General features: G+C 35.6%; 1 protein-coding gene across 1 annotated transcript in view; it reads left to right on the plus strand.

The window, feature by feature from the left end:
- USP38 (ubiquitin specific peptidase 38) overlaps nucleotides 1–15,611 on the plus strand; it is a 34,148-nt gene extending 18,537 nt beyond the window's left edge. The window contains exons 7-10 of the mRNA XM_065904396.1: nucleotides 1,437–1,530; nucleotides 4,017–4,123; nucleotides 8,405–9,761; nucleotides 14,431–15,611. Of these exons, the coding sequence (XP_065760468.1) occupies nucleotides 1,437–1,530; nucleotides 4,017–4,123; nucleotides 8,405–9,761; nucleotides 14,431–14,592 (1,720 nt within the window). The 3' untranslated portion in view covers nucleotides 14,593–15,611. The remainder of the gene's footprint in view (nucleotides 1–1,436; nucleotides 1,531–4,016; nucleotides 4,124–8,404; nucleotides 9,762–14,430) is intronic.
- The last annotated feature ends 1,415 nt before the right edge of the window (nucleotides 15,612–17,026 follow it).

Below are 17,026 nucleotides of genomic sequence, written 5' to 3' on the forward strand. Positions count from 1 at the left end.
CAGCTACAATTCAAAGAGCACATCTTATTTAATAGCAGCCAATACTATCTCAGAATAGGCAGACAGCATATTTTATTTCTTTGGTAATATGTAAATTCTTAAAAAAATAAATCTAGGAGTACATAAAATAAAAATCAGACATTCCCATAGGTATCTGTTAATAGTTTTGCCAGCATTGTTCCAGACCTATTTTTTGTACAGTGATGAGATTAATCTAGTATAAAACAAATGCGTTGGTTTTTAAAAATATGTTTACAAAGAATCTTGTTTTTGTATTCTTTTCCAGCCAGTTATTTTTTTCTTTTGTTGATTTATGTTGGAAATAGTCCCATGTTAGTGTAATGACAGAGCTATGTCATTCTGAGTAAATATGAGTAACTATGTGCCATAGTTAATTTAATCATCTTCCTAATGATGAATATTAGGTTGTTTTGCTTATAATTAACATCTGCCCATATGCCGATATAGAGGCTATTCTTTGAATAGGGTGTGCCACATTGGTCTCCAGAAAGTTGAACTTGCATACTAATACATGATTGTACCTATGAACCCATACCTTTAGCGGTACTTGATAAAATCAGTATTAAAAAATATTTCCAATCTGGACGAAAATGTCTTTGTGCATACTGGCTGACCTTTACAGAGTTTTTTGCCCTCTCTAGTATCTTTGTTCATTTGTGTTTCTTTTCTGAATAACCTATTCTTTCCATTGTGTACCTTTCTGTTGGGTCCTTTTCTTTTTCCTACTGATTTATACTGGTGTACACGTGCTTTCTTCCCATCAATATGATACACTTATCGAGTGTCTTGTTTGCAGTTTTTTATTTTATGTAGTCAGATCTGCTATTTATCATTTATAGCTTCTGAATTTTAGGACACCTTCCCCTCTAAACTCCCTTTACCCCCTTTTCTTCTGTTAAATACTTCAGTATTTTCATATTTTACATTTAGCTCATTACTTCTCTGTGGCATCTGTAATGATATGAAATCTTATCTAATTCCATTTTTTTCCAAAAGGATATCCAATTGTTCTATACTGTTTTTTGAAGTTTCTTCTTTTCCCATTCAGCACTAATACCACATTCTTTAAAACTCTAACTTTATCATAGTTTTAGTGACAGGACATTTTTTTTATATTTCATGCAGAGTTGAAAGAATAAAAAGTTGTTTACTCAAGTCGCTAGTTAATAGTTTCATCTATTTCTCTCTGCTAAACCGAAAGACAGGAACAATGTGCAACAGCCTGTGGTCCTTGCCAGGCTGGGTGGCAACTGTTCAGGTACACTGTAGGCGGGCACTCTGCCAGTACAGGGCCTTCGGGGAAGTGAAGTTTCACTTTAAGGATAATAGCGTGAACTAACTTCCCTCTAGCTTTGAAAAAGTGCATCATGTGTACACACCTAGACAAAAAATTGTGATATTTTACTATTTTTCAGTTTCAGGAGACAAGTATTATCTTTAAATCTAAATGGGTGCAATTCATTAATGAAAAAACTACAGCATCTTTTTGCCTTTTTGGCTCATACACAGGTGAGTGTAAGTGTGTGTAGTATGTATGTTAACTGCATTGATAATCTTTAAACTTCACATTATACCAAATTTTATGAACCTTTTTAACTGAAGAAATAATATATCTCTCTCCCACCACAACAGATCCACATAGAAATCTAAAGAGATACTGCCTAAAATCAGGATATGCCCTAAGTTCTTACTTCTCCCTTCTACTTTCCATTTTTGTAGATGAATATTTTACTGACCCATTATTCTAATTATTATAGGTAAAATCTGATTTCCTATCCAAAAAATAGCTCCTTTGTGAAGAAATATTTTAAAATGCATCTTTAAGTTTATAAATATTAACTTGGTAGATTTTCATAGTAATGAACAATTAAAATAATTTTGTGGCATCTTGGCTTTTTTCCCCTCCCATTTCTAATGTATATACCCTTTCATTATGACTAAACTTTTAAGCTCTAGAACTTAATGGATAAACTGTTCACCTGTTAAAAGTTATGGAGCTTAAAATTTTGTGATCTTTTATGTCCACAGATTAATCCAAGGAAATAAGTTTATGCTAATAGCCAGAACATCATGTAAATAGCCATTTACTGAGAGATATAATATAAAGTCTGATAAGCATTCAGAAAGGAATCCTTATGTTCAACGAACTTGTACTTTTAAGTTTTGAGTAATACCTATGAATAATACAAATCATTTATAAATAGTATTTTCTGGTTTTACTGTTTTCATTTCACAGAGGTCTAAAGGAATAGGTAGTTACAGCCAGAAGAGAAGATAGATTTAGAATTGATGGAATTGAGTTGTTAGGAATGCTTTGTTTCCTATCTACAAGCTGAGAAATATCTCAAGTATAACTTCTTAAATGGAAGGAATCAAGATTGACATGAGTGATGGCCTGAAATACTCAGAGGAACATTTTACTGTTCTCTACCTGGAGGAAATATGTTCACAAATTTAACACCTCAGGACCAAAGGAGATGAAATCTCCCTGCAACTCCCAAACATTGTTTTCTAGTAAATGGATGTATGTACTTGCTGTATTTACTGTATGCTATATAGAGTTTGCCCTTGAACATCACAGTCTGAACTGCAGAGGTTCAGTTACACATGGATTTTTTTCAATAATTATGTACTAAAGTACTACACAATCCATGTCTGCGTCCACAGGTGCAGAACCACAGATATGGTGGGCTACTGTGAAGTTACACACAGGTTTTTGACTAAGCAGAGGGTCAGCACCCTGACCCCATGTTTTTCAGTGGTCAGCTATGTAACATGTATGCATATGGTAGGTGTATCTGTATCTGTGTGTTTATGTGTAGATATAGATACATTATATATACCATATTAACTTAAGTCAGAGCTATTAGGAGAAAGCCTTAGGAGTCTTCCATATTCCCCAAAAAAGAATCAGAACCTAAATAAAGTTCTGCCATAGTTGAGACCCTGTCTGATAGCAGGCTGACAAGTAGATTAGGTAGGTAGATTTTCCCTACATGATTTAGAAGGCTTTTCTTCTCATAATTAATAAAGCTAATATGTATTGAGCATTTAAATTCACCTAGCTCCTGTGCTAGGTGGTTTACATATATTATCTCTTAATCCTCAGAATCAGTCTATGAGGTAATAAGGTAGTATCCCCATTTTACAGGTGAAGAAACAGGACTTACATTACCTGCTTTCATGGCCATGCAAACAAGTGGCAAGATTGGAATATGAATCAAATGATTTCTGAAACCCACTGCAAACAATCCACCAAATTCCTTTTCTTCAAAATGCCATAAACATACCTATTTTGATAGAAATGTTTTCCTTAACTGAGAACCCTGTCACATACCACAAATACTCAAATTCTAAATTTTTAAGTTACAATCACAACTTTGCAGATGTCTTTCTTTCTCAGTTCTTTTTTTGTCATGGCAAAATCTAGGATTTCAACCTACCTTGCTGTAAACTCCGCAAGCAATCACTTCACTAAACCGCCCCTATGCTAAAAAAAAAATAAAGTCAGCAAAGTCCCGAACCAGTGTGTTCATATTCCATACATTTATGACATGTATACCCAGTCAAAGAAATTTCCACCTAAAATCAGTATGCATGGCTCTGTAGAGTATGTCCCTTATTAATACAAAATATATATCCACTAACTTTTTTTTTTCAGATTTTTTTTTTAAATTGTGGATTCAAATACATAAGAGAGATAATGCCAGGAGCATTATATTAAGTTAAAGAGACTTGGGGTCTGATAGAAATCCCCTCTGCTACTAGTTTAGTTGTATGAACTTGGGCAAGTCACATACTTTCTCTAGATCTTAATTCTGATCTGCAGAATGAGAAGTTATGACTGAAAGTTACCTAAATGTATTTGTTTGGTTCTTTGTAGTAAAGGTTAAGCCTACGTAATTTTAGTAATCTTTATTAAACATTATATATTAAGATTTAGTTATGTAGTTCATGGTGTGAGAATCACTTCCTTGTGTTTTCTCGATCAATAGAGAGAAGCATATGCACCTCGGATATTCTTTGAGGCTTCCAGACCGCCATGGTTTACCCCCAGATCACAACAAGACTGTTCTGAATACCTCAGGTTTCTACTAGACAGGTAAAAAGTATTTATCTAGAGCTGTGATTTGAATTATGTTCTTTAACAGATTATTTCTACTGAATATTGTTTGTACCTATTATTTCTAGTGTTAAACTCTAAAATGCCTTTCATTTGTTGTATTTTTCTGAGTGTTTTTAATTTGGTTTCTTTTTTAAATTTTCTTACTTTAGCTGTTCTCAAAGTGTAGTACAAGAACCCCTCAGTTCAGTTCAGTTCAGTCGCTCAGTTGTGTCCAACTCTTTGCGATCCCATGAATCGCAGCACGCCAGGCCTCCCTGTCCATCACCAACTCCCGGAGTTTACTCAGACCCATGTCCATTGAGATGGTGATGCCATCCAACCATCTCATCCTCTGTTGTCCCCTTCTCCTCCTGCCCCCAATCCCTCCCAGCATCAGGGCTTTTTCCAATGAGTGAGCTCTTCGCATGAGGGGGCCAAAGTACTAGAGTTTAAGCTTCAGCATCAGTCCTTCCAGTGAACACCCAGGACTGATCTCCTTTAGGATGGACTGGTTGGATCTTCTTGCAGTCCAAGGGACTCTCAAGAGTCTGCTCCAACACCACAGTTCAAAAGCATCAATTTTTTGGTGCTCAGCTTTCCTCAACAGTCCAGCTCTCACATCCATACATGACCACTGGAAAAACCATAGCCTTGACCAGACGGACCTTTGTTGGCAAAGTAATGTCTCTGCTTTTTAATATGCTATCTAGGTTGGTCATCACTTTCCTTCCAAGGAGTAAGTGTCTTTTAATTTCATGGCTGCAGTCACCATCTGCAGTGATCTTGGAGTCCAAAAAAATAAAGTCTGACACTGTTTCCACTGTCTCCCCATCTATTTCCCATGAAGTGACGGGAACAGAGGCTATGATCTTAGTTTTCTGAATGTTAAGCTTTAAGCCACCTTTTTCACTCTCCTCTTTCACTTTCATCAAGAGGCTTTTTAGTTCACCTTCACTTTCTGCCATAAGGGTGGTGTCATCTGCATATCTGAGGTTATTGATATTTCTCCCGGCAATCTTGATTCCAGCTTGTTCTTCTTCCAGCCCAGCGTTTCTCATGATGTACTCTGCATATAAGTTAAATAAGTAGGGTGACAATATACAGCCTTGACGTACTCCTTTCCCGATTTGGAACAAGTCTGTTGTTCCATGTCCAGTTCTAACTGTTGCTTCCTGACCTGCATACAGGTTTCTCAAGAGGCAGGTCAGGTGGTCTGATGTTCCCATCTCTTTCAGAATTTTCCACAGTTTATTGTGATCCACACAATCGAAGGCTTTGGCGTAGTCAGTAAAGCAGAAATAGATGTTTTTCTGGAACTCTCTTGCTTTTTCGATGATCCAGCAGATGTTGGCAATTTGATCTCTGGTTCCTCTGCCTCTTCTAAAACCAATTTGAACATCTGGAAGTTCATGGTTCACGTATTGCTGAAGCCTGGCTTGGACAATTTTGAGCATTACTTTACTAGCGTGTGAGATGAGTGCAATTGTGCAGTAGTTTGAGCATTCTTTGGCATTGCCTTTCTTTGGGATTGGAATGAAAACTGACCTTTTCCAGTCCTGTGGCCACTGCTGAGTTTTCCAAATTTACTGACATATTGAGTGCAGCACTTTCACAGCATCATCTTTTAGGATTTGAAATAGCTCAACTGGAATTCCATCACATCCACTAGCTTTGTTTGTAGTGATGCTTCCTAAGGCCCACTTGACTTCACATTTCCAGGATGTCTGGCTCTAGGTGAGTGATCACACCATCGTGATTATCTGGGTCGTGAAGATCTTTTTTGTACAGTTCTTCTGTGTATTCTTGCCACCTCTTCTTAATATCTTCTGCTTCTGTTAGGTCCATACCATTTCTGTCCTTTATCGAACCCATCTTTGCCTGAAATATTCCCTTGATATGTCTAATTTTCTTGAAGAGATCTCTAGTCTTTCCCATTCTGTTGTTTTCCTCTATTTCTTTACATTGATCATTGAGAGGGGCTTTCTTATCTCTCCTGGCTATTCTTTGGAACTCTGCATTCAAATGGGAATGTCTTTCCCTTTCTCCTTTGCTTTTCGCTTCTTTTCTTTTCATAGCTATTTGTAAGGCCTCCTCAGACAACCATTTTGCCTTTTTGCATTTCTTTTCTATGGGGATGGTGTTGCTCCCTGTCTCCTGTACAATGTCACGAACTGCCGTCCATAGTTCATCAGGTTCTCTGTCTATCAGATCTAGTCCCTTAAATCTATTTCTCACTTTCACTGTATAGTCATAAGGGATTTGATTTAGGTCATACCTGAATGGTTTAGTGGTTTTCCCTACTTTCTTCATTTTAAATCTGAATTTGGCAATAAGGAGTTCATGATCTGAGCCACAGTCAGCTGCTGGTCTTGTTTTTGCTGACTGTATAGAGCTTCTCCATCTTTGGCTGCAAATAATATAATCAGTCTGATTTTGGTGTTGACCATCTGGTGATATCCATGTGTAGTAGAGTCTTCTCTTGTGTTGTTGGAAGAGGGTGTTTGCTATGACCAGTGCATTCTCTTGGCAAAACTCTATTAACCTTTGCCCTGCTTCATTCCATACTCCAAGGCCAAATTTGCCTGTTATTCCAGGTGTTTCTTGACTTCCTACTTTTGCATTCCAGTCCCCTATAATGAAAAGGACAGCTGTTTTGGGTGTTAGTTCTAAAAGGTCTTGTAGGTCTTCATAAAACCGTTCAGCTTCTTCAGTGTTACTGGTTGGGGCATAGGCTTGGATTACTGTGATATTGAATGGTTTGCCTTGGAAACAAACAGAGATCATTCTGTCATTTTTGAGATTGCATCCAAGTACTGCATTTTGGACTCTTTTATTGACCATGATGGCTACTCCAATTCTTCTAAGGGATTCCTGCCCACAGTAGAAGATATATTGGTCATCTGAGTTAAATTCACCCATTCCAGTCTATCCTAGTTCGCTGAATCCTAGAATGTCGACATTCACTCTTGCCATCTCCTGTTTGACCACTTCCAATTTGCCTTGATTCATGGACCTAACATTCCAGGTTCCTATGCAATACTGCTCTTTACAGCATTGGACCTTCCTTCTGTCACCAGTCCCATCCACAACTGGGTATTGTTTTTGCTTTGGCTCCATCCCTTCATTCTTTCTGGAGTTATTTCTCCACTGATCTCCAGTAGCATATTGGGCACCTACCGGACCTGGGGAGTTCCTCTTTCAGTATCCTATCATTTTGCCTTTTCATACTGTGCATGGGGTTCTCAAGGCAAGAATACTGAAGTGGTTTGCCATTCCCTTCTCCAGTGGACCACATTCTGTCAGACCTATCCACCATGACCCGAGAACCCCTAGGAGTTCCCGAAACACTTTCAGGGATCTTTCCCTTTCCAACTACTTATCTGTGTATCTGTAGTTAAGGCCAGACTTTCTTCATATACTTCATCCAAAGCAACAGAGCACAATAGACTGAATGCAGAGCAGATACAAAGATCCAGCCTGCCTTCTATTAAGCCAGATGCTTGAAATATTTGCAAAATGAGCCATTCTTCTCACTAAATGTTTTTGGGTTTAGAAAATATAACTATTTTTCATTTAAAATATTATTTATATTAGCATGTAATGAGTTTATTATTTATTATTGTGTAGCACTTTATTATTTTTATTCTTAATTTTTGAATATAGTAAATATTGAGAGATATAACCACATACATGATAGCTCTCAGGTTCCTCAGTTATTTTTAAGAGTATAGAGGCATTCTGAGATAACAAAATTTAATAACTTCACCTTTAGACCAATTGATAATTAGGTGGGTTTGGTAAATTATATTGTCTTCTTCCCACTTAGGTAATAAAACCTATTATTTCCCGGTCTTTGCCTCCTTTCTGGAATGTAAATGACTAGTAAGTTAGTTGAACCCAACATGTGCAACATGTCCCTCCCATTCAACAAGGATACATTGAGTAGTTTCTTTGTGCCAGGCTTTCCATGAGGTGCCAGGCAGACAAAGATCTATAAGACAGTCAGTGGGTATATACAGTATAAGAGCTATAAAATAGCAGTATGAAGAAAGTGTAGTGAGAATATAGGTCAGGAACAATCCCTGACTTCTCTTCTGATTTGCATTCTCAAACTGTTTGATATTCCTCTAGATTAAAGGAGAAACTTGATTTTTTAAATAAGCATTATATTTGATAAGAATAATTTGGCTATTTATATAAGCCAAGCCACTAATATTTTCAAGTAGAACTGACTTAAATTTAAGCGAAGTAGCTATATAATGATATACTCTCCTGCAGGCTCCATGAAGAAGAAAAGATCTTGAAAGTTCAGTCCTCACACAAGCCTTCTGAGAGTCCGGGATGCAGTGAAACCTCTTTACAAGAGGTGGCCAGTAAAGCAGCTGTCCTCACAGAGACCCCCTGCCCAGGTGACGGTGAGAAGACACTAATTGAAAAAATGTTTGGAGGAAAACTACGAACTCACATTTGTTGTCTGAACTGCAAGAGTACCTCACAAAAAGTGGAAGCCTTTACTGATCTTTCACTGGCCTTTTGTCCTTCCTCTTCTGTGGAAAACTTGTCTTTTCAAGATCCAGCATCATCACCCAGTACACAAGATGATGGCCTAACACAGGCCAGTGGGCCTGGTCCTTCAAAAGAGCCAGGAGCCTGTAACCTGTCAGCAGTTGCCATTGCCTGTGACTCAGCTGTGAACGAAAGAATGGTTGACAGTCCTGATGAGTTCTGCTGTACTGAAGACACTTCTGTCCCTAATGACTCTAGCAAGATGCTTGTTAATAAAGATGTACCTCAGAAACCCGGAGGTGAAACCACACCTTCAGTGACTGACTTATTAAATTATTTTTTGGCTCCAGAGATTCTTACTGGTGACAACCAATATTATTGTGAAAACTGTGCCTCTCTGCAGAATGCCGAGAAAACTATGCAAATCACAGAGGAACCTGAGTACCTTATCCTTACTCTCTTAAGATTTTCATATGATCAGAAGTATCATGTGAGAAGAAAAATACTAGACAATGTGTCACTGCCACTGGTTTTGGAGTTGCCAGTTAAAAGAACTCCTTTCTCTTCGTTGTCAGAAAGTTGGTCTCTAGATGTTGACTTCACTGACATTAGTGAGAATCTAGCTAAAAAGTTAAAGCCTTCTGGGACTGAAGAAGCTTGCTCCCCAAAACTGGTGCCCTATCTCTTGAGTTCTGTGGTCGTTCACTCTGGTGTGTCCTCAGAAAGTGGGCATTACTATTCTTATGCCAGAAACATCACAGGAACAGAGTCCTCCTGCCAGATGTGCCCCCAGCCTGAAACTCTGGTGTTTTCCTCCTCCCGGAATTACTTACTAGGGAGAGATAGTCCCACCACAGTGATTGAACAGGACTTGGAAAATAAGGACACGTCAAAAGAATGGTTTTTATTTAATGACAGCCGAGTGACGTTTACTTCATTTCAGTCAGTCCAGAAAATTACGAGTAGGTTTCCCAAGGATACAGCTTATGTACTTTTGTATAAGAGACAGAACAGTACTAATGGTTTAACTGGTAATAATTCAACCACTGGACTCTGGGTAAATGGAGACCCACCTTTACAGAAAGAACTAATGGATGCTATAACAAAAGACAATAAACTATATTTACAGGTAAGTTGGAAATATAATCATCATTTGTGGAAGATATTTAAACAATTGATAAATGATTAAATGCTTGCCTTAATTTTGAAATCCAGCTTTTACACTTCCAAGGAATTTACAAAGTGGTGATTTTGAAATTTGACTCTGGATTCATATGAAATGGGTTCAACCTATATAACTAAATTTTCTTACTTGCTAATATTATGAATTCGTTATGGAGAGTCACAATTAGATGCAGTATAGAAGCCCTTCTTTGTTTTCAATTAGAAAAGATCTGATCATTATAAAATCATGACATTCAGAAATATAGGAAGTTTAATAGAAATATTTTCCTCTTCCTTTTAGTTCCACCTGCCAGGGGAAACAACTGCTAAATTTGTATTGATTTCCTTATTGACCTTTGTACAGATATTTTAAGAACTATTTATTGACAAGTGGTTAAAAGGAGATTAAAAGGTAGAATATGTACACAACAGATGTTTGTATTTTTAAGGACCTGATCGGTAGAATCAAGGCAATAATACAACAGTAAATAAAACTATGGAATAAGGATTTCATTTGAGCAGCATTTACTTATAAATATACTTTTCACAAAGATTTTTCTTACTTTAAAGTTAATATAGACCTTGCTGAAAGTATTTTTCTTTGAAACCTGTCAACTTGCTATCAACATAAAAGACCAACAGTAAATAGGAGTTAAAACTATAGGTGTATTAGTTGGGTAGCCCAAATGATTTTATGAGTTTAAATATGTAAGTTTCTAAAAATTTTGTGTTACGGACTCTTAAAAGATACAGAATAAGAGAAAAAAGAGTACTGATTTTTGGGAAAGTTTACTGTATTATAAAATAAATAATGATACATGATACATTTTTAAAGGAGTATGGCAGTGTTCTAGGATTACACAGAAACAATACATCTTGCAGGAAAAAAAAATCAGAAATTCAGGATATTCCTTATTCACTACCAGAAAGGCTTATGATCAAGGTAATAGAATATATTCAACCTTGTACTTCTCACTAGATATCAGAAGCCATTAGATAGGAATCATCAGGATTCTTGAACATTGGAGAGATGGAGTGAGGGTAAGAAGGTAAGGTTGAAATAGAATTTCTACAATATAAAATATGAAAATGAGGCCCAGTGCAATCTTGACTTTTGGAAATATACAAAAACTACTCTGATTTCTGTAATTGGAACGCCAAAAACTTCCCCATTACATCCTGATTTTACAGTGTTTGTGATGAGCCATTCTTTTCATTATTATTTTACTATCCTTATGTCATTATAAAGAAAAACCATTCTGTACTTGTTAATTGAGTTTCTCAGTGTTGTGCCGTTGTTCTAAATTCCATTTTAAGTCTCAGATTGTCCAGGTGTCTAATTGCAAAAAAGTTATCACTACATTTTACATTAAAGTTATTACCTGTTTTAAGATATTATTTATATATCTGTATTAAGACTCTTAGGCTATTAAAGCTTCATATTAAAGTGACTTTTTGAACCAAATTACAATAACAAATAAATTAATCAGAAACTTTAATATATTTAGACTTTATATTATTTAATTTCAAATACAGTAATATAATTGATAAGTTTTGAATGGTGATGTTTCTCATACTGTGTAACCAAATCATTCTGGTATTTTAAGTTTGCATTAAGAGCTATAGTGCTTCTTCTGTTGTGAACACGTCTTCATAATTGCCTGGCAGTGAGACTATGTGGTGAGATTTTATATATAGCAGTTTTCAGCTGTCATTCTTTAGTTTTGAACACGTGAAACATATATATGTATATTTTTCCTTTCATTTCCAGTATTGTTTTTACATTCACTCTTGAGTTATAGTTTAAAATGTGTGCCCATTTCATAGTAATAATGCTTTGTAATAGATTGCTATGTTTTGGATACAACTTTGGTTTTAAGAAATGGCATTCTGCCTAATTATAAAAGCTGTAAAAAACTTACTAAATCTTAGTAAAATTAAGGGTATGGAGTTAAGTCACAGCTAGATTTACAAGTGTTAGAAAGACTCTTGCTCTTTCCAGTATCTGAAGAACTAGTGGTTTTGAAAAGCCTAGGCAAAAAAAAATTCTGCCACACAAACTCTTTTCTACTCTATCATGAGCTGACACAGAGGAAAGCAGTGCAGACTGTGGGTGGTGAAGTGAATTTGGGAAAGGGCTCGCTCCTCGTATACGTCTACCCCCAGCTTCCATCAGGAGCATCTCCATTCTTTTACCGTGTGGACTGCAAAAACTGTTAGGATCCAGTGTGAGGAAGGCTGTGTGAGTGGTATCACCTAACCCCACGTGTTCCACCCTCACTGCAGATAACCCTCTCCTTTCGGGTTCAGTTTCTTTTCTGTCTTTGGAGGAGGTGGGAGTTTGTCTGAATATTTTTCTTCATCATACCAAAGAGTATATATTGTATCTGTGTAGTTTAAAACAACAAAAAAAAGCTGAATCAATTTTATGTTTACCGATTTACTTAAATGAGAGATCTAAATACACTGAAAGGTTTTGTCCCAAAGCAACAGTAGCTCCTTTTTGTTACTTGACCAATAGTCCACTATTGGAATAAGAATTAATTTTAATACTTGATATACAGTTGGGTAAAAATTACTTATGAGATCCATAATTTGTGAATTTCCATAATATACTCATTTATATTAAAAGAAATGAAAAGTGGTTTTCCCTAGTTTTATCCATAGTTTAAGCTTATCTTCTGAAAACAGAATATCATATGCTTTTCTCCATCAGCCATGTATTTGTATAAATAACTACAAAAGTAAAAATGGAATCTTACTTCCTTGAGAAACTCTATATCTTAAAGTATAATATAATATGGGATTCAAGTGTCTCAGAAGCAGCGGGGTTACTCAGCTTTGTATTGTGTAGGTTCTTCAACATAGTTTCTGGTGGGAAATCACTTTTGAATAGAGTCTAGGCAAGATCTTCTTGAGGAGAACTTCTTGAACTCTGCCTTGCATATTTACTCAGTTTATTTATTTCATTAGGGAACATGATCTGTATCCTAAACCAAATATTGTTTCTTAGATACAGAACCATATTTTCATTGCTTGTTTAGATAGCTTAATATATTATTGAGCCAGAATGGAGTATTTCTGTTCTTATTTTTGTGTCTATTTCTGATAATTTTTGTGGCAGCTTTTATTTTTTAATCTGTCAAACATATGTAATCTTACTCTAACTTTACAAATTGAAGAATAAATTAATATAATCCCTGAGAAATATTGTGTGGTTAGACATGATACAGAGGAGCCAGCAGTTATAAATGTTGTAAAACGATAGAGTTAATGGAAAAATTGTTTTTGAGAAATATCTGTAAATTAAGTTTTAAAAGCCTTTCTAAGGGCCTATCAGAGACTGGTTAATGAGGCCATCCTGCTATAAGAATTTCTTATCTATGTTCACATTCAGCCATACAAATATGTGGTTGTTGATCATTTTGTGTATTGGCATCACACAGCGGTCACGCATGCTTCCTGAGAAACCAGGGTGTCCGTAATATGGAGACAGATGTCAGGGTAAACCTGAGGGTTTTCCTCCATAGTAAAAATCAGGCATCTCATGAAGACGGTAGAATAGTCAACTAAGAAAATTTAGCTAGAAGTTGAACATTACATTGCCAGGAAGAGCAAACTAATTGGACTTTTAGTTGAAAAGCTGGAAATAGTACAGTTTTTATTATTAATGTTGACGGCACTGTGAGAGTCCTTCAGGATGATTATACCTAACCAGTTAAGGGTTATGCTGTTACCAGTGGCTTTTAGACCTTGTTGACACTAATGACCTCATTTGAGAGTTATAGACTCTTTCCCAGAAAATGGACCTATGCCAGAATATTTTGCTTATTCTTCCTAGGAGTTTGTGCCAGTTTTAGAATCCAGTTCAACACCTTGCCAAATGAATTTGCAATTTATAAATAAATGTTTATTCATATTTGTTCCTTTCATGGCTAAGTACCTAATAGTGTTCTAGTTTGAGATCATGAATATTTACTGAGCACTTAATATGTGTCTGGCACATAGATGAATATGAGTCCTTATAAAAGTTCTAATAATCTGGTAGGGGATGGTTTTAAGTAATACTGTAAGGAGACAGGCTCCATTTTCTTTAGCAATGTTTTTGAGATGAGATCTGTTATTTACTGAGAAATATTCTGAAGAAAGGGCAGGAAAAAATTGAGCCCTCTTTCATTATTTATACCTTTTACTGTAATCACCCACTTCCTAAACAGCCCCACTTGATGGAAAGTAGATAATCCATTGTCATAACCTTTGAATTCTATGTTCTGTGTATTAGGAAAGAAATCCATTCTTGTATTTGTTGATGAGCTTTGCAAGAACTGTGATGTTTCTATAGAGAAATCTGAAGACTGTGGGGCTTCAGTTAAAGTGAGGTATTGACAAAGAATGGCCTTTAGGATCTATCATTCTGTAGAATTACACCAGGATTTTGCTCTCTATCTTGTTTGTCGTATCTGAGATCGTACTTTAGTATGATTTGTTAAGGATTAGTGTAATCAGTATCTTTAAAGTTACTGAGATCTGAAGGATACTTAAGGATTAAAGCAACTTAAAAATATTTTTATAGGTGATATACCCATCCACGGTATTTAGAGTTTTAATGTCATAAAAACTATTTTGAATTTCAGGAACAAGAGTTGAATGCTCGAGCCCGGGCCCTACAAGCTGCATCTGCATCCTGTTCATTTCGGCCCAATGGGTTTGATGACAACGATCCACCCGGAAGCTGTGGACCAACTGGTGGTGGGGGTGGAGGAGGATTTAATACAGTTGGAAGACTCGTATTTTGATGCTGAGAGTCCAAAATGCACTGGTCACAAAACATCCAATACCATGACTGTTAAAATGTCAGACTGTAACAAATATCATATCTATCTTTTATTTTTCTTTTCATTAGACCCTTATACTTTAAGAAAACACACTCAGTGCTTGTTTTATTTTCTTGACAATACATTTATTAACAAAATGCATCATGGGAAAAAAAAATCTACCTCTTAAAACTCCATTTGCTTTTATGGTTAGACATGCTTGACCAAAAATTTTCAGAGTAAAATATGTACCTGGTCCCTAATGAAGCTGCATTAAATTTAGTAGAGGCATTTAAATGGTCCTATGCTCAGTTTTACCGAACAGAAAATAGATTTCACTTAGCATCCTTTATAAAAGAATTGTGTGTTGGAGGTGAAGGAAATATTGTTTAAAAAGAAAGAAAATATTTTATTCCCTTTGTAGTTACCCCATTATTAAATTCAAGTCTTTGAGAATACTAGCGATGATACCGTCTCTTATGAAGGCAATAACATAAACTTTATCGAGCTGTAGTACTTTTCAGGTTTGTTCAGTGCTGTCTTCAGCATCACTGTCTCTGCATTTCAAGTAAAAACGTTTTAAAAAGATTATTTATACATATGTGCTGAATTTGATCTTAAGAAAGGTGCATGATCCTGTAGAAGTCACATTTTTACCTAAAAATTGCTAACTTTGTAGTATTTCTAATTGAGGATTTTAAAAATTCTATTTCAGGGAGTATATCTTCTGTGTGTTTTGAAGGAGATGAGTTCTGTATGTGCCTTGCAGTACTGTAATTCAAAAATAAGAATCTTTGGCTGTGGAAAAGGTTTTCTAAAATGAAATGTTAGGAAGTAATTTTTTGTGCTAACATTAAAATTATAACTTTTGAAAGGTATTAGATTTTCCTGAAGTAAAATCTGATGGTTCTAAATCGAAAAGTGTGATAGTTTGTTTTTAACTCTTATAAGAATTCGGAGGAAATGAACTTGGTCAAGTAAAAAAATTTTTTTTGATTTTTTTACTTAATCCTCAGAATATTAAACATTGATCATGTATTTTCAGAGTTGTACATTTGGGCTTTTTCTTTCTTTCTTTCTTTCTTTGAGTCATGTGTTTTGCACAGTTCTTTTTGTTTCACAGTTTCAGATAAAATGTCAAAATGTCAGCCCCTACCATCCCACATTTTCTTTGTCAAGAAACTGGAAACTTTCTTCTAGATCTTGATTATACAGTATTCAGGAATTATCCCAATTGTCTCCATTCCTAAAAGTTTTAACTTACCCATGGTATACATAGTTCTGAAGATTGGTCATATATTTATTTTTAAAACATTTTAAGGAAAGAATGTTCTTTGTTGATTTGAGATTTATCTTTTCCCCAAGCTTTTAATGGCAGTGGCTAAAAACAGATATCCTCATCTTCATTCTACTACTTTCCATTCCTCACCTGTTTCTGGTCATCAGGAAGATTAGAAAAACTGATTGGATTAGTTAAAAACTGGAAATTCTTTACAGAATTGAGATTTCTCTTCCCTACAAATCACTGAACCAGAAGGAATTTTATCAAGTTTCTTTCCTATGGACCTCCTATTGTTCTAATAGTGAATGTCTAAGCTATGTGTTCAGTTATCCACTGGCTAGAAAATGATTTATAGTCAGACTATATCAATCGACATCTATTGAAACTGGTATAGTCATTTAATACTTGGTGGGTTGATACTAGATTCAACCATTTCTACTAGGAACTTGCATAAAGACAATTAAACCTACATAAAGTTTTATCTTTTAATACCAAGTCATTCAAGGATTTTTATGTGTCAGGGTAATTGAATATTCAAAATGATAACAAAGATGAAATTCTAGTTATGTAATATACTAAGCATGAGGACTTCCCTGGTAGTCCAGTGACTCCGTGCTTCCAGTTCAGGGGCATGGGTTTGATCCCTGGTCAGGGAACTAGGATCCTAGGTGCTGTGTGATGTGGCACAAAAGAAAAAGAAAAACATACTACTGAGCATATTTAGATTAACTTTATACCACTACCAAAAACTGGAAGTTAAAGATTTCCTTTTAAAATTACAACTATAGTAATAATTATTTGGAAGCAACCTAAATCTCCATCAACAGATAAATGAATAAAAGAAAATGTGTTTATATACAGTGGAATAGTACTCAGCCATAGGAAAGAATGGAATACTACCATTTGGAGCAACATCGATAGACCTAGAGTTTATCATACTAAGTGAAATAAGTCAGAGAAAGACAAATATCATACGATGTCACTTATATGTGGAATCTAAAAAAAATTATACAAATGAACTTATTTATAAAACAGAGACAGACATAGAAAACAAGCTTATGGTAACCACAGTAGAAAGGTGAGGGATAAAATAGGAGTTTGGGGGTAATATGTACACATTACTAATGTGTGTAA

This window comes from Muntiacus reevesi, chromosome 13, assembly GCF_963930625.1.
Source record: "Muntiacus reevesi chromosome 13, mMunRee1.1, whole genome shotgun sequence".
In the NCBI taxonomy this organism is placed as follows: Eukaryota; Metazoa; Chordata; class Mammalia; order Artiodactyla; family Cervidae; genus Muntiacus; species Muntiacus reevesi.